This window comes from Sceloporus undulatus, chromosome 1 (genome assembly GCF_019175285.1).
Source record: "Sceloporus undulatus isolate JIND9_A2432 ecotype Alabama chromosome 1, SceUnd_v1.1, whole genome shotgun sequence".
NCBI lineage: Eukaryota > Metazoa > Chordata > Lepidosauria > Squamata > Phrynosomatidae > Sceloporus > Sceloporus undulatus.
The window spans coordinates 94,698,501-94,723,194 of record NC_056522.1 but is presented as its reverse complement, the minus strand read 5'-3'; the positions used below and the strand labels follow the sequence as shown (position 1 = coordinate 94,723,194).

Genomic DNA, 24,694 nt, shown 5'->3' with positions numbered 1-24,694 from the left:
ATACTGAATGCTATGCTACTGAAACTCTATCATAATACAGTGGGCCCTCGCCTTACATGGGGATCCGCGTTTCTAATGGGGCTTGTGCACGGCGGCACGGCAGCATGGGATGCGCCGCCCCTTCCGCCCTGTGTGCGCCCCACGGCTTGAGCGCATATGCTCAAGCCGTGTATGGCGCGCCCGCGCATGGCACGGGCACACTGTAGTAATTTCAAGGCAATTAATGCTGAGAATGAAGATTTGAGTAAAATACGTCACAGGAGCTTTAAATAAATATTTAAAATAAATTGCTCATGAAATACTATGTGAAACCAGTATTATTTTAAAATGAGCAGTCTTTATTACTAACCTTTAAAAACATCTGATACACATAATCTGAATGGTTTATCCACTGATCTTTGAGGCGACTTGAAAGAATCTGTAAATACATCAATGCAAATGCATCATTAGCTTCCTTATATTATGATATATAGCATATTTGTCTCTGCTGCTGTGTTTTTACATGGTTCTGAGATGTTAGAACTATATACCTACCAATTTGTTCTAGCAAGCATTTCCCTTCATACCATTTGGTCAGCTCACTCGACTGACTTCTTGTGACAAGATTTTCTCCCCCAAGGCCACTTGTAGGGATATAGGCTACATCTGATTCCTGTTTGAGGGAAAAATTTAGTTTGCAAAGGCAAAAGGGTAAGCAACTCTTTAGTACCATTTCTCAGTTTTTGAAACACATACTAAGATTTACTGATTTCTTTAGGGAATATTTGTAAAAAAACAAAACAAAAAAACATAAACCTGATTAAGTAGTTACTAAATTACTAAATGGCACACTGGTCTCAAAGGTCTGAGCATTGGATTAGGAGTGGTCTGAACACTGGACTAGAACTCTGGAGACCAGAGTTCAAATCCCTGCTCAGCCATGGAAACGTCTTGCGTGACCTTGGGCACAAGTTGGAAACAACTTGAAGCCCCACAACAACAAATTCAGAGAAGATAAACAACAGGCTGTTTTGTTCAATAATTCAGCACTAGGAGTAATTCAGACTTTACTCTGTCACAGAGGGGTGTGAAGAAGAATGTCAAAGGCTCCCCATAACAATTCATAAAAAGCAAGATCCAATAAGCCCAGATGTCTATTTACCAGTGGTAAGGGCACCTCCTACTATTTGACCAACACCACTATCCTATCCTCCTATCAAAAGTTGTCTCAGTTGTCTCAAAAGCTTGTATTTAGTTGTCTCTAATTTCAGTTTTGTTGTCCAGTTTTCAAATTCCTGGGAACAAGTTCTTCTTGTTCTACTTGTGTGCCTCCAAGGTGCTTCCAATTTATGGAGACATTAAATCCGTACACCATGCTGGCTCTAAGAAGTTAGTAGCAAAGATTATCACTGTGTAGAGCAGAAAACTATTTTCACAACTGTTTAAGTGCCAATAATAAAAAATTATGCCTTAGTCAAAAAATCACCTGGAATTTCATTGGACTCCTGTTTTGGCAGATGGTCAGAGAAAACAGTAAGCACTACCATTAATTTAGAATGATTTAATCATACATTTAGAATGGAGCAGCCACAAAGTCTGCTGGATGAGGAACATTTAGTGATGGAAGCATTGCAGATGTTCACTGAACACTTTAGCCTATTAACTCAAAAATCTGTGTATTATATTGATTTCTTTACCTTAAAGCCAGCTTGCTTAAGGAACTGCCCAAGTTTATTGACGATTTCCTGAAATCTTTCCTGTTGCCAATTGACCTATAATAGGAACATAAGACACGGCTGAGAAAGTAAGAGGGCACCTGAACACACACACACTCACCAATATCCACAAATGTCTTCTAGGAGGTATGGGAACATTTTCACCACATTTGAGAACAGAGGTGTTCAGAGATACATTCCAGAAGATGACTAAAGCTGAACAGAAGGACAAACTGAAAACAGAAGTTTTTATATTCACTAGGAAAGAAGACAACATTTTCTTCAGTTCTAGCAACCTATGGATAGATTTTACATATCTAGCATGTCTCTGGCTGTAAACTGATGTGCTTAATAAGAGTTTGTGTCAGAAGACAGTGGCTTAATTCAAGTAGAAATGTACTTTCTCCAGTTTTAAAATGGATGCTAGACCTGGAATTATTAAAGATGCAACAAAATGTTAGACAAAACACACTGCAGAAATAATCCAGTTTGAGACCACTTTAATTGCCCTGGTTCAGTGCTAGGGAATCCTGGGAATTGTAGTTTATTGTGGCACCAGAGCTCTCTGACAGAGTTAAATGTCTCACAAACTACAGTTCCCAGAATTCCCTAGCATTGACTATGGCATTGAAAAGGGTCTCAAACTGGATTATTTCTGCAGTTTGTTTTGGACGTTGGAGTTCTTAAACAAAGTTTGCAGTACCTGAACCTGCAAATTCTTTCTATGTGTGTGTTTATAAGAAAAAACACAAGGAATACAGTGCTCCCTTCCCTTACGAGGGAGATCGGTTCTGGACCCCCTCACATAAGGAGAAAACAGCTTATGCTCGAAAATAATGGGGCGCATGCACATGGCGCCACGCCATTAATTTGATTCTCCCGTGGCTTCAGCATATGCTGAAAGCCATGGAAGTGAAGCCACGTATGGCGCGGGCTCATTGTATTAAGGAAAATACCTGGTCCATTTTATTAACCGCAACTGCCAATTGTGTTACTCCAAGAGATCGAACCAACAGGCCATGTTCTCGTGTTTGTCCACCAGTCTCAAATCCTGCTTCAAACTCCCCTCTGCTGGCATCTACCACTAATATTGCCACATCAGCCTAAGGAAGAAGAATAGTAGTTAAAATGTATTCACAGGCATTGTAAAACCATAAATAGCACAAAGCTCAACCATATCAAGAATGTGGCCACAAATCTATTATCTCTTACCATATAATATATGCAAAATATCTGAGTCACTCTGAATATCCTATATAGAGATCTTGCAGGGCCTTTGAGACTAACTGAAAGAAAGAAGTTGGCAGCATGAGCTTTCGTAGACTACAGTCTACTTCCTCAAATGCATCTGAGGAAGTAGACATAAGTCTATGAAAGCTCATGCTGCCAACTTTTCTTTCAGTTAGTCTCAAAAGTGCTACAAGATCTCTCTACACACTGGTATCACAGACTATCATGGCTATATCTTTGAATTCTGGACATCCTAGTTACAACTATCCCACACTGGGAGAAAGGGAGGATATAAATCCAATAAATAAACTATTACATTGGAAGAATGAAAAATTATGTTATAGGTTCACCATGCCTCACGAAATAGAGATATCTGAAGAATAGTCTCTTCCAATCAATGTTCATAATAAACATATCCAAGTCTACTAGAGGAGAAGATGGAAATTTTGACTCAGCAAAAGGACTACAAAATTCAGGTCAGTAGGTTATCTACTCACTAATAAAAAAATATTTACCTGTGCAGCTCCTGTGATCATATTTGGAATGAAGTCTTTATGGCCAGGAGCGTCCATTAATGTAATAACTTTTGTTTTTGTCTCAAATTTGGTCATACCTACATCCATTGTAACTCCTCTAAAAACAAAGCAAAAGTATACAATTTGTAATTTATAAACATTCCCAAAGTTTAACCACATATATTCACTGATGAACAGGGGTTAAAAGTCATCCACACATTTTTGACTAAAACAGAGTATATGACTGTTGTGGCTTTTTTGATAAAGGAATTCCCACCATGATTTTTTTCCACCATGCATACAGAACAATGCTATCACTGTTAGTGTAGACAGTAACACTGAGAAAAATCCAGCATGTGCTGAGACAGAAGCATACAATTTGACAGAAAGCAGTGGAACGGTAGGATGAACAAGAATGCACTGAACTGTTATCTACATATCAGATCACATCCAAGAGTTGTAACTACATCAAAAAGGAGTACCATCTCATGTCTACCTTATCTCATAAAACTAGCAAAACAATTCCATCCTAATTCTGCTACAAATATAGAGAGAGTGACATAAAATCTGACATTTTTACCTTCGCAAAAATATTATTCACATTTCTGGCGCACACAAGGGTTCCTTAGCAAGTCAATGCAGGAAATATCTCCTATACGAGTTAGGTTTGAAAAAGCACTTACCTACAACAACTGAAAACATGTTCTCACTAGAGAAAGATATTTCAGGATTCTGAAACTGACAGCATTTTATTATATTCGGTTCTCCATATCAGTGTGGAATTGGTTCCCACTCACTCCCTCAAATATGAAATATTGTGCAATCTCAAGTCCATATAAGTCTATAAACAGCCCCAAGGACATGTTTGCATTGGCATGGCTCCATGCACACACCACTATCTAATTATATGGGGAGGGGCTAATTGCAGATATTCCAAACTGTGGGTAGCTTGCCCACTGGAAAGGCAGGCCATATACCTATATAATATCTAATTCCCTCTTAGTTCATTTTACGCTACAAAAATACTTTACTACTATCACTAATTCATATGAAGAAGGAAGCATTGCTTACCTCTCTCTCTCTTCCCCTGTTTCATCTAAGACCCATGCATAAGCAAATGATGCTTTTCCAGCTTTCTTGGATTCCTGCTCATATTTGTGCATAGTTCTTTTGTTCACATTTCCCAGGAGATATAATAAATGGCCCATCAGAGTACTTTTCCCTGCATCAACATGTCCTAAGAATATGAAATATTAAATTTGATATTATCATTGTTACAGGTCAAAACATTGAGGGGAAAGGTGGAAATTGTATGTATAGCCATTTCATTTTCACTCAAAAAAAAAAAAAGCATTACCTATTATTACAAGGTTAAGCAAATGCTTTCCACCTTGTCTCTTCTCCAACTCAGCTTTCACATCTATCTGCTGTTTTGCTTTCCCAGATCTTTTTTGAGTTGGTGCCACTATTGGTTCTTCTAATGGCTGAATGGTCTGGGGTGGAAGAACTGGTTTAGATAGAATCTCAGCTGCTCCCAAATTGGCATTGGCATCTCCAGATGAGAATCCCTTTTGGGGCGGAAAAATGTTATGACCATTCTCTTCAACAGTCATGCTAGAGAAAGCAGAAATTGGATTTCAGAGAACAAAAATCCCAAATATTATAGGCCCAAAGAAATTCAATCTTCCATTTCCCTTAAACTTTCAAAATAAAAGATTAGATGATATGTGACTGGATGGCCTCAGACAATGGTTCACACACAGTGTGAATGCATCTATTTTGTAAGTGGTCATCTGTACTATCCTGCTAACTAAAGGAATCATAGTACTTTTCCTCTGTCCTAGATGTTGGAACAGATGCAAAAATGTAGTAAGATTTGCCATTTAGCATGGCCATACATGTGGCTTATTAAACAGTTACCTCCACACTATCCTAAGTTATCGCTTGACAAATGGCCAAGTAGACACACTCACTGAACAGCTTGCCGGAGATGATAGTATTAAGTAATATTAACTGTGACAAAAAAAGTATACAGTTGACCCTCCACATTCACAGGTTTGACATTATGGTTCTGACTATTTACGGGTTTGTAGTTGTTGCTTAGCTAGCTTGACCTCTCCCCTTCCTCCTCCTCTCCTTGTTTCCAGCCCATCAATTTCCTCACCCACACCTGTTCATCCCAGTCCACCTCCTCTCAATCTCCTCGCCTTCCAAAAGAGATGACCAGGTTTTAACCCCCTTTCTAGCCCATAGATCTCCTCACCCCATTCCTGTTTGTCCCAATCCACAGTGTCTCAATCTCTTGTCCAGCCAGCCAGGCTTTAAACCCCTTTCCAGCCCACTGACCTCCTTGCTGGTTTTTTTCTTTTTCTTTTTTTGGAAGGGTGGGAGATTGAGAGAAGGTGGACTGGAAGAACAGCAGTGGGATGAGGAGATCTATGGGCTGGAAAAGGGTTTAAAACCTGGATGGTTTTTTTAGAAGGATGAAAGATTGGGAAATTGGCCTCTATATAGTCTACTTTCTGATATTCCATTTGTCCATTCTCGTTTTTTAGCCAATAAATGTCACCATTAATGCAACTGATGGAGTAAATGAAGTTAAGAAAAACTTCCATGATCTTCTACAAATTCATTATGCAGTTGATTACTACACATTTCATCTGCAAGCCCCCCCTCCCAGAAACAGAAGATGTGACTTAATCTCCTATATGAAAAAGAAGAATGTTTTCACATGAAACGTACTTGAAACTATGACAACCATTAAATTTTAAAAAATGCCTAAATGGAAAAAATGTTACATATATACAACCTTGATAAGTTCAGACCAGTGGTCCCCAAACTTTTTCGGGCTACCACCCCCTTTCCTTTTGGGCAGCACTCATAGCAACCCCCCCCCCCCCCGCACATATTTTTTGATATTAAGTATACTGTTCTCCAAGCAGTCATGCTGGCTACAGAATGGTCTCTGACAATACTGGCTTCCTCGGCTTAGTAATGGAGATGAGCACCATCCCTTACAGACAGACAAGACTAGACAATCTTGTCAAGGAAAGATCTTTATCTTTTCTATTGCAAATTCAAAACAGCCAATCTCAGTTGCTGCTCACTTTGCACTCGGTCACCTTGCTGGCTGAGCAGTGACCAAGAAGCTTATTGCTTGTGCCAGCCTTGCAGCTAAGGCCAGCACAGGTGAGAAGCTTCTTGGTTGCTGTTTGATTGCCTGCTCAGTTGCTGCTACCCTTGCATCCTGTCATCCTGGTAGCAGCAACTGAGCAGCTGACTGAACAGTGACTGAGAAGCCTCTCACCTGTGCAAGCCTTGCAGCAAAGGCCAGTGCAAACAAGAGGCCTCTTGGTTGCTACTCAGGCAACTGCTCAGAAGAACTGCCCTCCCATCACCCCTGGGAGGGTGTACCACCCACTTGGGAAATCACTGGTTCAAACTATTTGTCCTTCAACTGATCAACTTCAGCTGTTGGGGCTAATATTTTTTAAGCAACGTCTACCCTACACTGGCCACATATACTCATGACAAGGCTATTATACTGTATTAGAACATCAATACTGGCATTTAATCTGTTAATATAACTTAAAATAGACTGACTTTCAGTCTTATCATTCTTCATAATCCTGCCTGCTGAGTTTGATGTAAAAAGATAATATATGCAGCAATTTTGAAATCTAAATGAATTAACAAGCGTGTAAACGGAAAAAATACTATCAAATTAGACTGTAAACACTGCCAGTTCTTTTCTCTCTCCCCAGATATCAAGGATAAGTCAAGGTTAATAGTGTGTCTGCAACAGCTATTCAAAACTTCAGTTTTTAAAAATCTGGAGCAAGATTCAAAATACTGTAACAAGGATAATTTAACATATTAAACTGTAATGTGTTCATTTATGCACTAGAATGGACTAGTCTTATCACCACCTTAGATGCCTTTAAGAAGGCACTTAAGATGGATCTCTTCTGGTGGGCTTATCCATCCGACCTCTTATAGGAGATCTTTAAGATAAAATGCTTCACTTCTGGTTATGATGTATATTTTCTAGTTTTAGCTATTTTATTGAACTAATAATAAAGTCAGTGTTTTATTGATTGTATTTTATGTCTGTAATGTGTTACTTTATTGATGTAATCCCACCTCGATTCACAGGGCAGGCAGGAAAATACACATAAATTATTTATTATTATTATTATTATTATTATTATTATTATTATTATTATTATAATATTTTAGTTCCCCAGAATAATATTTTAGTTCAAAATGAACCCACACTGCTACTGTTTTTTTGTTACTGTAATTGTTTCTCCCAGGGGGATGGTGTGGCTGAAGTGTTTAAGACGCTGACTGTTGATTGCAAGATTGGCCGGTTGGCAACTCAAGGTGCTGCATGATGGGGCAAGTTCCCATCACTAGTCCCAGCTTCTGCCACCCTGGCAGTTCGAAAGCATGCAAATTAAAGTAGACAAATGGGTACCACTCCGGTGGGAAAGTAAACAGCGTTCTGTGCAATTATGCTGGCCACGTGATCACAGAGCAGTCTCTGACAATGTTAGCCCTTTGGCTTAGTAATGGAGATGAGCACCGCCCCCTATGGTTGGGCACAACTTGACAACCTTATCAACAGGGAATACCTTTACCTTTATCTTTTAATTGTTTCTCCTAGCCAACATAATAAAAATGTCCCATATTGTGTGTGTGTGTGTGTGTTGCAAATCACAATACAGTAAAGCAGCAACGACAAGCTCACATTGGTCCAAACACACTTCAGAATTAATCCAGTTTGAGACCACTAACTGCCCTGGCTCAGTGGTAGGGAATCTTGAGAATTGTAGTTTATTGTGACACCAGATCTCTTTGATAGAAAAGAAAAATGACTCACAAAACTACAGTTTCCAGAATTCCCTAGCACTGAACCAGGGCAGTTAAGGCAGTCTCAAACTGGATTACTTTTGCAGTGTGCTTTGGACCACTGTCTATAGGTTGGTCCCACTCAGTGGAGCCTGAAATTTCTTCCATTGCAAGGACTTTAGAATTCAAATTATGGTCAGAAAATACAAGAGGTATGTATTTTGACTCAGCCCTGATGCTAATCTTACTCTGCTATACTCTGAAATTCTTATTGGGGTTGGAAAGTACCTCACAGTTCATATAAATACAAGGCTTAAAAACATACATATCTAGGTCATGTCAGTCAAATCACCTCCCTGTTACATCAATCAAGATTATATATTAATATATTTTTAAAAATTTGCTTTACCATCACTGTCTCCAAATTTAATACTCTTCTACATACCCTTTACTGTTTCCTTACTATACATCTAGTAACTGGTGGCCTCTCAGTGAATGAGGCTCACCAAAGTTTATCCGAAGTTAACCAACAGTTTCAAAAGGGCTGCATCTCCTTCCATGTCCTCTTGATTTTCTAAAACTGCTGTTTCAACAACGATGTTAAATAAAATAGAATCTGTAACTGAGAGAGAGTGGGATTTCTCACTTCCTGTTCAATATATCCTTTCTCTGGAGATCCTAAATATTTCTAACCAGTCAAATTGGGGGGGGGGGGGGTGTTCACACTAACCAAGCCACCATGATTCATGTATATCTGGGACTGTCAGGAATATTCCGTTTCCAGTCACATGGATGAGTCTTAATTTGCACTGTCTCAGTTTACAACATTTCAAATTTATATTTCTCCAGAAAGAAAGAATGAACAAACTCTAAGTGTCACCCACAACATACAGCTCTCCCAGCAACCTGGATAGTTGAGTGAGGAAGGAAAGCATGGGGGGGGGGGGAGGTGAGATAATTAGGAATGTGAGGTGAGAGAACAAAGCCATTTGGAATTTTAACATGGAGTTTTGAGCACTAAGCAAAGGTAACTGGACTGCCTTTCTTTCACTTGCCTAAGTTGGGGGAGTGGGAGAGAGTAGCTACAGTTTCAGCACTGCTGGAAAGAAGGAGTTTCCTTTGCCTACTTAGAAGGGAGAGTGGTCATAGAATCATAGAGTTGGAAGAGACCACAATGGCCATCCAGTTCAACCCTTTGCCATGCAGGAATTCACAATCAAAGCATCCCCAACAGATGGTCATCCAGCCTCTGTTTAAAGACCTCCAAAGAAGGAAACTCCACCACTCTATGAGGGAGTGTGTTCCACTGTTGAACAGCTCTGTCAAAAAGTTCCTACTGGTAGGGGAGCTCAAACTGTTTGGAGGATTTTCCATTGCCTGCTTGCAGGGGCATGAGTCTGGCAGGGGAAGAAACCTGCAACTTGGACTTTTGGTGATCAAGGGATTTCCTCTGTTTCCTGTTCCCTCAGGTGAGGGATGACCAACTGGAGTATGGTTTCTGCATTTGGCAAACTCATTTCAGGATACAACCACCCTTTCTCTTGTTGTGCCCTCTGAACCTGCTACAGAAGGCATAGATGTGCTGTTCTCTCTCTCTCCATATGTGCTTTCTCCACTTGGGAAGCCTGCTGAAGAGGGCACAGCAAAACAAGAAAGTTCTTGCCAGTTGTTCTCTGGCTGTGTCATTCTCTGAAAAGGAACTGTAATCTAATGGCAAGCCAATTCACCCCAATCAAGCCATCTTGGAAACAGCAATCCCTGCCTCTTCTTGTAACTCTGAAGGACACCTGCACACTTCTCTAGTCTGGAAAAGGGGAGATCTGATGTTTTATGCTTTAACCCTCTTTAAAACTGGTAGTAGATTGAGTAAAATTGCTAACTTTGTGGCTACTGTAGCTCAGTTGGAATACATCCCTCCAATGATTCCATATGGCACTAGCTCCCGCCATTTCTGTCGGTCTTAAAATACACTGTGAGTCCAGGAATGTAACACGACATACAGCAAGACCTCCCTGTATGAAGTTAATTTTTTTCTAGGTTTCATTTTTACTTTGTTACAATATAAGTAAGGAGCAAGGTAATAATTTCAACTACAACATACTGAGGATTAACAGTTCTGAAACAGCAGAATCAGGCCTTCAGCTGGATGTCAAAAATTCTGTTCCCCTCGCCTTGCCCTGCTTTTCGCTCCTGAATGATTACATTTCCAACAGCATATAATGCAACAATTCATTCTGAAAGCTATTTTTAAACAAACCTCCAGAAATGATAGCAATGTGAAGCAGGTGTTTTAAAGTGAAGCAGCTTAAATGTTCTGTGTATGCTACTCAGAGTGAAAGGATTTCTTAAACTCACAAATGGAAGATATCTTCTGATATTAATTATGAGTCAGACAAGAAGCTGTATTGCATAGTTTTGTGGTGTAGTTTAAACAAAATCTCTGTTAAAAAAAGATTGAAAGAAAAATCATGCTACAGGTGCACCATTTTGAAGAAGAAATGATGTACATATATCTTAAAAGGGATGAAGGCTTACCCTGGAACTTCAAAACCAGTAGTTTGTTTTCTTCCCGATACAGTCATTTTGGTTACTTTTGGCACAATGTCTGATTCAATCCTTGTTGCCTGGGATTCTCGGGCTTTTCCTGGCAGGACGAAAAATATCATTTATAGCATAGGCACAGAGTAAACAGCTTGAATTCCTAGGGTAGTTAACAGTATTCCTGAACAGACTGGCAACACACTTGCCCCTTGGAACTCATGGAGGATCCATTCCGGAACCCCCTCCCCGCGGGTTCCAAATCTTGTGCATATTCAAGTCCCATAGGATTGAATGGGGCATGTGCATGCAGGGCATGCGCCATGGAACACGCCCCATTGAGGTTAATGGCTGTTGTCCCTCCGCAGATTTTCAAGTCTGCAGATCTTGGAGGGGCAACTGTATTTGAACCCTTAAAACAAACTATTAGTTCCTAAAAGTTGTATGACTTGTACAACAATAAAAGTAATAAATCTGAGGGGGGGGACAATTTCTGCAACAATGTAAAAATCTACCTGAGCTGCTGCTATAAAATCTTAGTCATCCTGTATATTTTGAAGAGCAGAAGAACTGTCATTTGAAATACAACAATAAGAATGGTTTTCTGTACACGTATACATTCTGTGACAGGATGTGCCAAAAGCATACAGCATTTTATGTTGAGATATGACATTCTAATAATGAATGCAATGCACCTTTGCACAAAGAAATTTCCACTTGCCCAATAGGACTTTCTCCTCTTTTCATCCTGCAGCCTCCCTATGTGCTCCTGAGTATGTGCTGATGGTAATGGTAATGACAAATCCTTGCTCAGTCATGGAATCCCACCAAGTCACACAGCTCTCAGAAAACCCTGTGACAGGCTCACTTTAGAGTCACTGTAAGTCAAAATGACTTGAACGCACACAACAACAGCCTTAAATATATTTAAGTTGTCTGATTAGATCATACTTGCTTCTTACTATACGTAGGTCAAGAAATATGGACCAGCTTTCCAGATATTTGCTTTCCTTTTCAAGTTTCTGGGTCTGTGAATTTTTTGTGGTGGTGTCCCAAGTGTTTTTGTATCAACTATGATAACATTAGGATATGTGTATTTCCTAATATCTACAACTGTCAAAAAAGGCTAGCTACCATTCAGTGATCCAGAAATCAGACAGGAGACAGCCAGCAAACTCTCTCTTCTTAAAGGGAACAATGCCTTCAAATGGGAAAGGAATGTAATTTAGTTTGAAGCATAGGCCGTGACAGTACCTATATTTCTTGAATTTCACCCCATAGTCAATTTATCTCTAGCTTTCATACTACTCCAAATTTCATATTTTCCCAATTTTCTTTTTTAAAAATTCAAATTCTGGAAACAATATTGATAATGAGAGTACATGTAACTAGTTTGAACAATTCACCCAACAACTGTCTTGACATTATTTTAAATTTCTCCTTCTTACCCACATGACTTGTTTTTTCCAATTTAATCTAAAACGGGCCAAGCTGTGTCACCATGCTCAGCCAGGAAGAATATGATCTAAGTTGCTTGCCCTTCTAAATTCAAATAATTCCCTTTGATGTCCCTCTCATACACACCAACAAAGAGAAGGATGTGACCTCAGTGTCCTGGAACCGCTGTTGTGGTAGGGGACACTCTACACTAAGCATAAGCCACACTGTAATACAGTCAGCTTCTGATATGGGGTGTAATAGACACCCTGGGGGGAAGAGCAAGTACTGACAAGTATTTGTCCTCTTTCCAGACCTGGAGGGGTGAACATACTGCCAGGTCCTCACTTTAGCCCGTTCAATGGTGGAAACAGCATTCTCGCTATCCACTTCAGAGTCATGTCACTGATACTCATCATACATTTTTAAAAGTACAACAGATTAAACAAGCTAACTTGATTACAGTGAGCTCGATGGACCAGTCATGGAAGGACAAGAGTAAGGCACCTATCCTCCCCATTAACTGGGATCATCATTCATGTGTACATTACTAGACATGGATTCACTCAAATTACAGTAGCCACAGAGAGACGTTCAGCTCCCTGCAAGTTGTTTTTCAACAAATCAGCAAGCAAGAACAATGAGTTATTTAGAAAGAGGTTATTTCCTAGTTACAGAAGGGAATTTCCAAGTAAAAGCCCTATTGCTTTCAGCTGCTACTACTTCTTTACAAAGGTTAAGAGATTGTTCTCACACTGCAATTTCTTGTCAAAATGAGCTGTTCAGTGTCCTCAAGCAGGCACCCACATGTACGAATGCATTACAAATAGGAGGCCACCACAGTTTCAGACTGGTAGCAGTTTTCATTATTTCAATAGCCACAACAACCAAGAGCCACCTGGGTCACACTATGTGATTACCATGCAAACTGCACACTCATGAAGGCATCTCATATGGGTAATCAATGCTTTATGTGAATCTTCAATTGGTAAAAGAATTTAAAACAGAATTTAACACAGATAACAGCACAATTAACTTAGATTAGATCCCAAGAAAATGGTTCTAACTTTTCCTGAAGTAACCTGAAAAGGAGGGGGCAACTTAGGTTTGGTTCTGTGGAGCATCCCCAGGTAAAGTGCAAACTCATACGAAAGTACTGAAGTGTGCTGTTCTCTGAACTCACTACTCAAATGTTTCTGCCCCATTCAGTCAACAAAACATAATGTTGCCTGGCTTATTACAGGGAAATAAAGAAGGTACAAAAAATGAAATATTGTCCATAGCAGGAATATAAGGTTTCCTCGAGCCTTGTTTTGCCTGGGTCACGGAATTTTATTTCTTTTGCTTCTTTGTACAATTGCAACTTTCAAGTAGGCGCATAAAATTCTTCTGTGAAAAATGAAACACCCACAATAAAAGGTAATTCAATGAGGTGAAAAGTAAGTCCTATTCCAAGGATTTATGTTGCGAGCCTGCAGGGTCCCTTGGGAGAAAAATGGGATATTAACTAAATAAGCCAAGCTCTATCTTACATAACAAAGAGGATTCAATGAGAGGAACATGTAATTAAAGGAACACAGAAAGGAACAGATGATCCCAGGCAAATACACCCAAAGTAATAGGAATCAAAGTACACTAATCCCTCCCCATTTGTAGCTTTGACTTTTGCAGATTTAATTATTCATGGATTTCATTAATAATATGTTCTCTCTAGGAATATCTAGGTCCTCCAGTGCGACTCTGCTGGAAATTCACCATAGAGTTGTGCTGGAAAACCTAGAGGTGTTCTCTCTGGTTAAAAAAGTATTATTTTTATTTGCAGGTTTTCCACTTTCATGGGGGTCCTGTGCTCATAACCCGAGCAAATGTGGAGGGCCCACTGTAGCATGAAATGCAGCTGAACCAATGTGAGGGGCTACACAATACACATCCCATAATTCCCAACCAGGATGGTCAATGGTAGGCTTCATTCCAATGCATCTTGATTGCACATGACTGGTGGAATGTCCTGGTTCAATTTCATCTCACACCAATGGATGCCATCAAAGTTTTTGAAAACACTACTTTTTGTTCAGTATACTTCCATAGAAAGTCTGTTCACTTGATTCTCACATTCTACAATAACCACAACTATATTTGTGGTATGTTCTTATTCAACGTATTTTGCTAAATGACTCCAACGTGTGTTTCAGTAGCAATCAAGGAAGATGTTCTGCAGAAATGTGCAAAGCTTTCTGACCATAAATAGGCATGCAAAAAGCAATGTCAGCACTAAATGTGGGATATCCCAACAACATTTCTCCACTAACCAGTTAACCTAAACTGAAAGATTATGTAGTCCAAGGTAACGTTCAACACAATTAATAGAATTTCTGTTGAGTTCTGGTTCATTATGAGTATGTAAAACTGAAAGTACAACATGTAGTAAACAGGTACTCTTACTGCATCTTAGTCAAGTTTCCAGAAATGAAATCGTATCAAGCAGCAAAATGGGATGTTAGTAACCTGAGGATGGTGCTATTGAGTGGTCTATTATCAGTGAACTAAATCCACAACTAAACTAACTCATTGTAGCACTTGTAAACCTGCTATTCTACATCAAACATGGACAACTGTGGCCCTCCATTTTACTGAACTCCCAACATGCCTCATCATTGGCTAGGGATGATGTGAGCTGCAGCCTGAGAACTATAAGGTTTTCCTGCTCCTAAATCAATGTGTCTCCAGCTACTTTTCAGACATTCTTTTACCAAAAGGAATAACACTAACTCAAGAACTGAAAACTTAGGTACAGCTTTTTTTTTCTACTAGGAAGAAACATTCTTTCACTCTTTAAAACAAACTGTCACTGATTTAACTTAACAATACTAAGTACAGTAACATGCCTGAACTGTGAGCACTATGCAGGTGTTATCTGTATAACTAATCCACACTGTAGATTTATCCCATCATCAAGGACACACTGCTTCCCCAAACTGATTTATACCAAAAGTTCTCAGGGCAACATACATAACAAAACACTACTGTTTATTTACTAGCTACAATACCAAGAACTGCCTAGGCCCCAACCTAATACACCAAAGGCGGGTGTGAGGAGCTCACTCTCTCAATAGCTGTCTCTTTGAAGTGCCTGGAGAATTTCTGCAGGCTCCAACATCCTTTGTCTTTTTGGAAAAAAATGAGAGGCACCTTAAAACAGTGATGTAGAAAGAAGCCAGTGCTATATTCATCTCAATCATTGGGAATTTATAGTTCCACTCTCTAAGCCTCTTGTCAAATACAGCAAATTTGCATACAAACAGCATGTGCCATTTAAATGTAGTTAATATAGATCTAACTCAGTCCAAAACATTAAGGAAAACTATACTCATATTCCCTTTTTATACTATATACAAATTCAGTGGGCAGGTGAACTGCAGTGCTGCAACTCAGTACACATTTTTCTTCTTAGTAGTAAGGTCTCTGTTCTTGGGATAATAAGAATGGACAGTTTACTATAGTTGGCCCTCTGTACCCACAATTCTATATCCATGGATTCAACCATCCACAGCTTGAAAATATCCTGCCCTCCCAAAAAAGTTTCAACAAGCAAACCTTGATTTTGCCATTTTATATAAGGGACACCATTTTACTAAAGGTAAAGGTAGTCCCTTGACATGAATGTGTGGTTGTAACCAACAGTAGGGGGCAGTGTTCATCTTTGTTACTAAACTGAAGAGCCAGTGTTGTCTGAGGACTACTCTGGTGGTCATGTGGCCAGCGTAACTGCACCGAGCACTGTTACCTTTCCAATAACTACTGTTTATTTAACAACTTGCATTTACATGATTTCAAACTCTTAGGCTGGCAAAAGCTGGGACTAGTGACAGGAGCTCACCCCATCATGCAGCACTTGGGCCTCAAACTGCCAAGATACCAATCTTCCAATCATCCAAATTGGTGTCTTAACCACTAAGCCACCACATCCCCAACTATTTTTCTACACCACTATATATAATGAGATTTCATCATCCACATGTTGGTATCTACAGGGAATCCTGGAACCAAACCCCAGTGGATACCAAGGACCCACACTGCATTAATAATTCAGACAACTTTGAAAAGACTCAAGCTTCACATGATGAAAAGTTCTAATTTTAAACAGCAAATCAAAGTCTATAAAGCTACTACATTTGAAACTGCTAAAAAAGAAGACACACAAACCTCATGGAAACTTGAAAACACACTGTCTTATGTATAGGTAAATGAAGTTAAAGTTTTCACAGAAATTGTTCAAAATAAAATCTGCTGAGCATATACACCTTTTAGGTGTGCAAAACTAGATAGAAGATGACCTGCAGCTATTAGAGCCATAGTTAGGCATGCTGGAAGCCATTGCCCCATTTTGTGTATTTGTGTGTGTGTTAGGGTTTTTTTTGTTGTTTTTGTTTTATTTTAAGGTTAGAGTTGTTGTAGATAGTTTCCAGAGTTTAGGGGCTTTGGGGAAATTGTATCTAGGTGTGAATTTTTTCTGTATGTTTTTACATATAGAAAATTAGTATGAATTTGTGTGTTTGTTTTTAGTTGTCCAATAAAAAAAATAACTGGGAAAGAACTGCTCTGCTAGGAGACAGTGAGACTTCTAGATGAGATAGTGCTTAAACTGCCAAAAAACCACCAAGGGAAGTTCTGAAGTCACAGATGTTTTGCTGGTGGTGGTGGAGATGGGAGTGTTTGGGGAGATATTAAGGATGCATAGGATTATATCCTGCCTTTTCCCTCCAATGTTCCCCCAAAGAAAGTCCTGAGCTGGTATAATTAATCTTACAGAAAAAAGTACAAACAACAGGTAAAAACAAATAAAGAGAAAATTATCCCCAAAACTAGTTATACAATTCCATCCCAGTTCTTCTGCAAATACAAAAAACCAAAAAATAGGCATAAAAATCTGACATTGTTTTCTTCTCAACAAAACTTCAAACCACTGGAACAGCTAAGGGGTTCCTTACCAAGTAAATCAAGAAAACATTTCCTATATGCTGTAAGTGTGAAAACCAATAACCTACAAGTGAAACCATGGTCTTACAGGAAGGGAGAGACCTACACTAACCTCTCTTGTCTGGGCTGCAACGAATCTGCACAACCCAGGATGTGGAAGTAGTTGTGATAAGTGATAAAAAATCTCTACTATCACAGAAATGCAGTGTAATTTTATTTTTTCTACTGCACTTTAGAGGTAACATGGCAATCACAATTTACCTTTCTGTAGTGTAGTTATCCAATTTTAACCTTGATTACTATGCAAAACTGTCAATAACAGCAGTGCCAAGAAAAAAGAACATTAAAAATACTGAATAGATGCTTTCACATTCTTTCCTGTCTAAATGTGTTAGCAGTAACACATTTACAGAAAGAGACATCTGAAATTGAAGTGTGAAACTGCTAAACCTGCATTGAATCTCATTTGGAAAAATACTAAGGTTGATTATACACAGTGTTTAGCAATCCTCAATAGTTCCTGTGATATTAAATATTATCAACTGAATGCAAGCCAACCGTGGCAACGTTTTGCACATTATCCATACAGAGAACTACAAAGGCAACTGACTGCACAGCAATACCAGCACAATGAATATTTGAGCTAGGTCACAGAACTTCAACAGATCTACAGAGAGTAAATAAATAAAGTTTACAAGGTTTAGCACATAAATTGCCACTTTTCCCCAAGGGTCCTATTAAATATAACTCCACTAGTTTAAAACACTGAATGTGCTGAATTGCGACTACAAATTTATATAAACTTGTTTAGAAGTACTGTAAGTCCTACAAAAATCAGTGGAACTTGCTGGTTGCTGTTTAATTGCGTAGACATCTGGGTATATCACTATTCTTTAGAACAGGGATGGGAATCATGCAACTCTCTTGATTCTGACTGCAGCTCCTAGCATCTTTCACCATTGGATATGCTAACAAGGGTACTGAGATCTGCAACCTAACAATAACTGAAGAGCTTTGTGATTCCGATTCCTGTTTTAGAGAAAAATGTATGGCCTCTTGGAGCAAATGATGTAATATGAAGCATGAGTCAACAAGTGGAGTTTGTACACTACTTAACAGGGCCTAGACACTAGACACAAGCTACACAGAAAAGAAAAGATCATCCTGTACTAAGCAAGATCAGCATCACACGTAAGAGATTTTAATTAAAAGTGCCTCATACTTGATGCACAATGTCTGATAAAGCACAGTATATACTTCTGGATACCAACAGCAATTTTTATGTTCAACTTCATGCTTTGCTCACAGGATGAGGTACTTTTTCATATTACTAAATGCATGTTTTCTCATACAGTGGGCCCTTGTTATCCTCTGCAGTTTGGTTCCAGGACCTTCCGTGGATATAAAATTCCATGTATTCTCAAGTTCCATTATCTACAATGGTATAGTTAAATTGTGTCCCTCATCTAAAATGTCAAAATCAAGCCTTGTTTTTTATAATTCTTTTTGTGGAGGAGGGAGTTGGATATTTTCAAGCTGTAGCTGGTGAAATCTGTGAATGCAGAATCCACGGATGCATATGAAACTACACATTAAGAAGCAGCCTTTGGTCATCCCTCTCCTCTGTACAAACATATTCTTTGAACCTCTTTCACAATGAAGTTTAGTTTGGCCTTTGCTGTTTTAAGACAAGATCTGAATATAACAGGGTTCTTCTCTATTAACTGTTTCATTCACTGGACACTTCTGCTTGAACTTAAAAATACAACTGAGAATAACCAACATTCTCAGTGTTTCAGAGTTTTTGCTTAGATCTGGGTAGAGAGATGGCAGCCACCTTGAGAGAATACACATACTGTACATGCAATAATTTTGAAATTGCTGATCAGTAAAATTGGTGTAAATTCTGAATATATTTGATCTGATACAAAAATTATTGTAGTTCTATATCCATAACATTTTCAATATTCATAAGGAAATAAATGTTGAGGTATTAATAATAATAATAATAACAATAATAATAATATTTATTTGTATCCCGCCTCTCCCTGTATTTGATCGAGGCAGGTAACAACAAACATAAGAACAATAAAAATAGAACACAACAAACCACAAGTAAAAACATAGCAAAACATATAAAATCTAATTCCCTATCTCCCTCCCACCTTAAAATAGCATTAAAAACAATAATTCCCAACTGGAGAGTGAACATTCCGAGGAAGTCAATTTGGGAATGCCTGCTGGAAGAGATCCGTTTTTATTGCCTTCTTAAAGGCCTCCAAAGATGTTATATGGCGCATCGCTTCTGGCTGGTCATTCCAGACTTTTGGAGCGGCAACAGAAAACGTCCTCTGGGAAGTCAATACCAGTCTGATTTTCTTGGACTGCAAGAGATTCTTCCCAGAGGACCTGAGAGTGCTGGAAGGATTGTATGGGAGGAAGCGTTCCCTCAGATAAGCTGTACCCAAGCCATGTAGGACTTTATAGGTAATGACCAACACCTTATACTGTGCCCGGAAGCTAATAGGCAGCCAGTGTAGGAATTTTAAGATAGGTGTAATAGGTTCAAATTTCGAACTCCCTGTAAGCAATCTGGCTGCCATATTTTGGACCAGTTGCAGCTTCCGAACGAGGCATGAGGGTTGCCCCATGTAGAGTGAATTGCAGAAATCATTCAGATGGGAGATGCCATCCTTGGTCACCAAAACAGTCTGAGACATGGAGAAGCAAATTTGGGTGTCATCAGCGTACTGATAACACCCCGCCCCACGTCTCTGGATGATCTCACCCAGCAGCTTCATGTAAATGTTGAACAGCATTGGAGACAGTATCGCACCTTGAGGGACGCCCGATTTGAGCTCCCTCTTGGCCAAACAACTGTCCCCAAGCGACACCCTCTGGAACCTACCTGAGAATTAGGACCAGAACCAGTGCAAAGCAGTGCCCTCGATTCTTAACCCTCTCAGGCGTTCCAGAAGGATACCATGTTTGATGGTATCAAAGACCGCCAAGAGGCCCAAGAGCACCAACAGGGCCACACTTCCCCTGTCGATACACAGACGGAGATCATCGACCAAGGCGACCATGGCAGTCTCGACTCCCTATCCCGACCTGAAGCCAGTTTGAAATGGATCAAGATAATCGGTGTCATTCAAGACTGCTTGAAGTTGGTTGGCAACTGCCCTCTCGATCACCTTGCCCAAAAACGGAAGAAGAGATACCGGCCGATAGTTAAATTTCTCCAGGGGATCAAGGGAAGGCTTTTTAAGAATAGGTTTAACCACAGCCAGTTTTAAACTGGCTGGAAAGCTACCTTCCCTGATAGTAAAATTGACGATATAGCAAATTAATAGTAAACAAGAAGATCAAAGGTACTCTGAGCTCTAGGGAAAGCTCTAAGAAAAGCTCAATACAGTAAAACATCTTTCAATATAGGAAGTATTGCAAAAAATCTCTAGAAAAAGCTATTTGCAGAAATATAATTATAGTCAGCCCTCTGTATCCACAGGGGATCCATTCCGGGACACCCACCCGATACCAAAATCCGTGGATGCTCAAGCCCACATTGTCCCCAATGGCAGCGCATATACGCATCTGCACCACAATTAGGGACAGCCACCATTGTCCTGTGGCAGCACGTGCATGTGGCCACGCAGCCATTGGGGACAATGGAGCTTCATGGTGGAATGACCAAGTGCACGTGCCACCACAAGACAACAGGGCAGTCCCTAATGGTGAATGGACCTGTGTACTTGCCGCCATTGGGGATAATGCAGGTTTGCCATCAGCAGGTGCTTGGATCCATGGATGTCAAACCCGCGGATACTGAGGGCCAATTCTACATTGGAAAATAAAAGGAAATTTAATACTTTCTCATATCCACTGTTGATATTACAGTCCTCCCTTCTTATACACAGATTTTTATACACAGATTCAAGCATTCACGGTTTGAAAATGGTAAAAAAAGTATAAATTTCAAATATCAAACCTTGATTTTCCATTTTTATAAGGGACACCATTATGTTATGTCATTGTATTTAATGGGACTTGAGTATTCACGGATTTTGTTATCCACGGGGGATCTTGGAACCAAACCCCAGCGTATAACAAGGGTCCATTGTATATTTATTTTAGAAAATTCTACCAAAAAAGTTAGATATGATAGTTTTCAAAGTTAATCTTCCTTCTGGATTTAAGAACAGAAATATAACAGTCTATCAAGTATTCTCAGAGATTAGTAAAGTGATAATCCAGGACTTTTGTCAAATGATATGAAGTACAGTGAGCCTGTGCCATTTGTGGGCTCCTTATACAGTAGGTGGCTTTCAGCATATACTGAAGCTGCCTCAGAAACCAGAGAATGCGCAGTGTGCGTGCAGGGCCACACGGCGAGCACAAGCCCCATTATATCCAATGGGGCTCGTGAATGGTGTGTGTGGCTGCGCGGCACGCGCAACCCCATTGGATATAATGGGGCTCGAGCATATGCAAATTTTGCTTTACGCAGGGGGGTCCGGACTCTACAAAGCAAGAGCCCACTGTATGTATTACAACTCACAAGACTGCAGCAAATAAAAAAGCAAGCACATACAGTAACAATTAACAATATGCATACTAAGTGCTAATCAGCAACAAAGTTCATGCCGAGAACTGTGGTTCTGCTCCCTGTACAAGGCATGAAATTCAGCAGTTCCAATAATACTGGATTTAAAGGTGTCAGGTTGAGCTCCATGCTGAGTAAGGAAAGCCACTTACTAGACTTGCAGAGATCACCCTCAATGTCTTACCCACCCACAGTTAACTCTGAGGTTAACACAAAGTAATCTCATACAACCTACCAACATGAGGGAAGAAAAAATAATGCAATCCGCCCTTGCCATATGCAGGAAATCTGTTCCACCCCCCTCTGTGTAAGGCAAAAAAGTGGAACCCCAAGTCCTGTTTGTATGCGCCATGGGTATGCACCTCATTCATTCTATGGGGGTTTGCCATCCATGTGACCTTGAGTCCACGTATGGCAAACCCACTGCAACCACTTCCAAACTTCTACAAGAATCATATAACAAAATCCTATATCAAAAAATGGAGGCTATTCTGTTTTGCAGCTTCAGAATATTATGACCTACTCACACTGAGATGGGACAAAAATGCAAAGGAACATCTGCTACTGTCCCGTAAAAAACTTCGTCATCCTGATAATTTAAAATGGTATTTTGTTTTTTAAAATAATTTTTGAAAAATCTGAAGCTGCAGAAGAAAACATAAAGCATAATTCCATTACTAAGCCACACACTGCAGCAGCACAACTGTTGATTTTCTGTGAATATGCATATCAAAGCAATCTGCCCTGCCTTTTTTTTTTTTTTTTTACAAAAGTGGCATTCTTTAAAAGTACGCTGTTCTCGCTTTAAGATTGTTAAGACAACACATCTTAGGGGGGAAGTATTGGGAGTGTCATTTTTTCCAGTGTAGGTGTACACAAAGCCAATCTCAAAACATTTAAATTTTCTCATTACTTCTGACATAAGCCACTTCCTTTCTAAAGCCCACACATAGCTATATCATGACAGATTCTGTGACTCCTACCGAATTTTCCTCAAGAGACCCTTACCCAGAGGTACTGCTCACCACTGCATATTATTATTGCTCTACCCAAAATTACTGAAGTTCTCTTAGACACCATTAGAATTTATAGCTTTTTAAAATAAGAATCATTTTTCATTTATATGATTCCTTCAGTGAGGCAGTGTGCTGTAAACAGAAACACACTTATAATAAAACAACTCTGTTATAAGTCTAAAACCCATTACACCCACTGGGCATGCTAACTAGAGCTGTATGTACCTAATAATACCAAATGATCCACACCTTGGCATATCAAGTTCTCCATCCTATTTCAGTTATTCAAAATGATTACTCTTATTTTTCATTATCTGCAATGTTTAATATTTTACATAATTTACATAATTTATTACAGTTTTGTTAGTCATACAGGACAATGAACTACACAGACTACACAGGGCATAGAACTGCCACTTATTGGAAATCTATTTCAGTCACACTTCTGGCTTCTAAGATTTTGTCAGTTATTTTAAACAAACTTTCAAGTGTATTTATCTGACCATAAGTGCTAGAAATTGTCTTTTTAAAAAGGAAAAGAAAGATTCTCAAAAAACAATTCTACTCCCAATGTCATTTTCTGTATTACTGCAGTCTACAATAAGCCACTTATAATGTATATTAACATGAACAGCACTGTGATATATTTCGATTATTACACAGGACTTGGACTTGACTATCCCTGACAGGACAGATGCGCATTTAACCCTCAATGGCGGCTCTTACTGCACTCTCCTGTAGTCAGGCTGTAGACAGCCCATATGCAACCTGGGCTTATCCTGTAGCTTTTCAAGAACATGAAAATCCCATCCTTGAAAAGCTGCGGGACAAGTATGGGCTGCATATGGGCTGCCTACAGCCTGACCACAGGAGAGTGCAGTAAGAACCATTGAGAGTTAAATGCACGTCTATCCTGTTGGGGATAGTCACATCCAAATTCTGTGTGATAACCTCCATAGTCAATATCCTGAGTTTAAAGGATAAGCCCTGCAAGAGATGAAACAAACACTACAGCCACTATGTAAACATTATCTTCTGGTAAGTATTCTAAGCATTGCTGTAACATTTGTTATACTATTGTTATTATTTATAGATGGTCATCATCATGCAGCAAGTCCACTGTCCCTATACACAGCTGCCAAGTTTACTGAGTAGGTCCTACATGACAGTGTCCATTCACTCAATCGTTTAGATTACAACTGGGGATCAGAATCTGCCCCAACAAAGTAGATTCCACATAAACATTAGAAAGAATTTCCTAATGGTAAGAGCTGCTCAGCAGTGGAAGACTAGCTTGAAAAGCAGTGGACTCTCCTTCATTTGAGGCTTTTGAACAGTGACTGGATAGCCATCTGTCAGGAGTGCTTTGGATTACTACACTGGCTAGAAATTGGACTGGATCACCTTGTGGTCCCTTCTAGCTCTATGATTTTGTGGATGCCTTTCCTAGATACAACTTTGCAATCATTTCAGTGTGGTCCAGTTCCAAGATCAAAATATGCAGAACTTACCAGATGGAGAAATATAGTAGACTCAATGATATCATAAACCATGTCAGGGCTATTATGAGACAGTAGCACCATTCACACATCACTTGCATGAAAGGGCATGTACACACATAATGAGGAGAGGAGAAACATTCTTAGCAGCAACACTGGTGTTAGGTCTGGCTTACAGATATATGCATTTGAGCAGGGCAGGGAGGGGGGGGGCACCTTTGCACAGCCATTACTAGTTGAGCAAGGAAGCTGAAATAGGAGGAGATGCATGTACAAGTTTCTCCCCTGTAGATATCCATGTTAATGAAAACAAAGCAGTAAATGGAGTCAG

At 39.5% G+C, this 24,694-nt stretch overlaps 1 protein-coding gene across 3 annotated transcripts in view; it reads right to left on the bottom strand.

The window, feature by feature from the left end:
- Window positions 1–24,694, bottom strand: part of HBS1L (HBS1 like translational GTPase) — a 59,545-nt gene that overhangs the window by 11,308 nt on the left and 23,543 nt on the right. For 2 of the 3 annotated variants that reach the window (XM_042479568.1, XM_042479577.1), the window contains exons 5-12: window positions 10,829–10,937; window positions 4,797–5,053; window positions 4,511–4,676; window positions 3,440–3,557; window positions 2,651–2,797; window positions 1,677–1,751; window positions 535–652; window positions 350–418 (exon numbers count right to left, since the gene is read on the bottom strand). In XM_042479568.1, the coding sequence (XP_042335502.1) occupies window positions 350–418; window positions 535–652; window positions 1,677–1,751; window positions 2,651–2,797; window positions 3,440–3,557; window positions 4,511–4,676; window positions 4,797–5,053; window positions 10,829–10,937 (1,059 nt within the window). The remainder of the gene's footprint in view (window positions 1–349; window positions 419–534; window positions 653–1,676; window positions 1,752–2,650; window positions 2,798–3,439; window positions 3,558–4,510; window positions 4,677–4,796; window positions 5,054–10,828; window positions 10,938–24,694) is intronic. The other variant, XM_042479585.1, reaches the window with a different exon arrangement.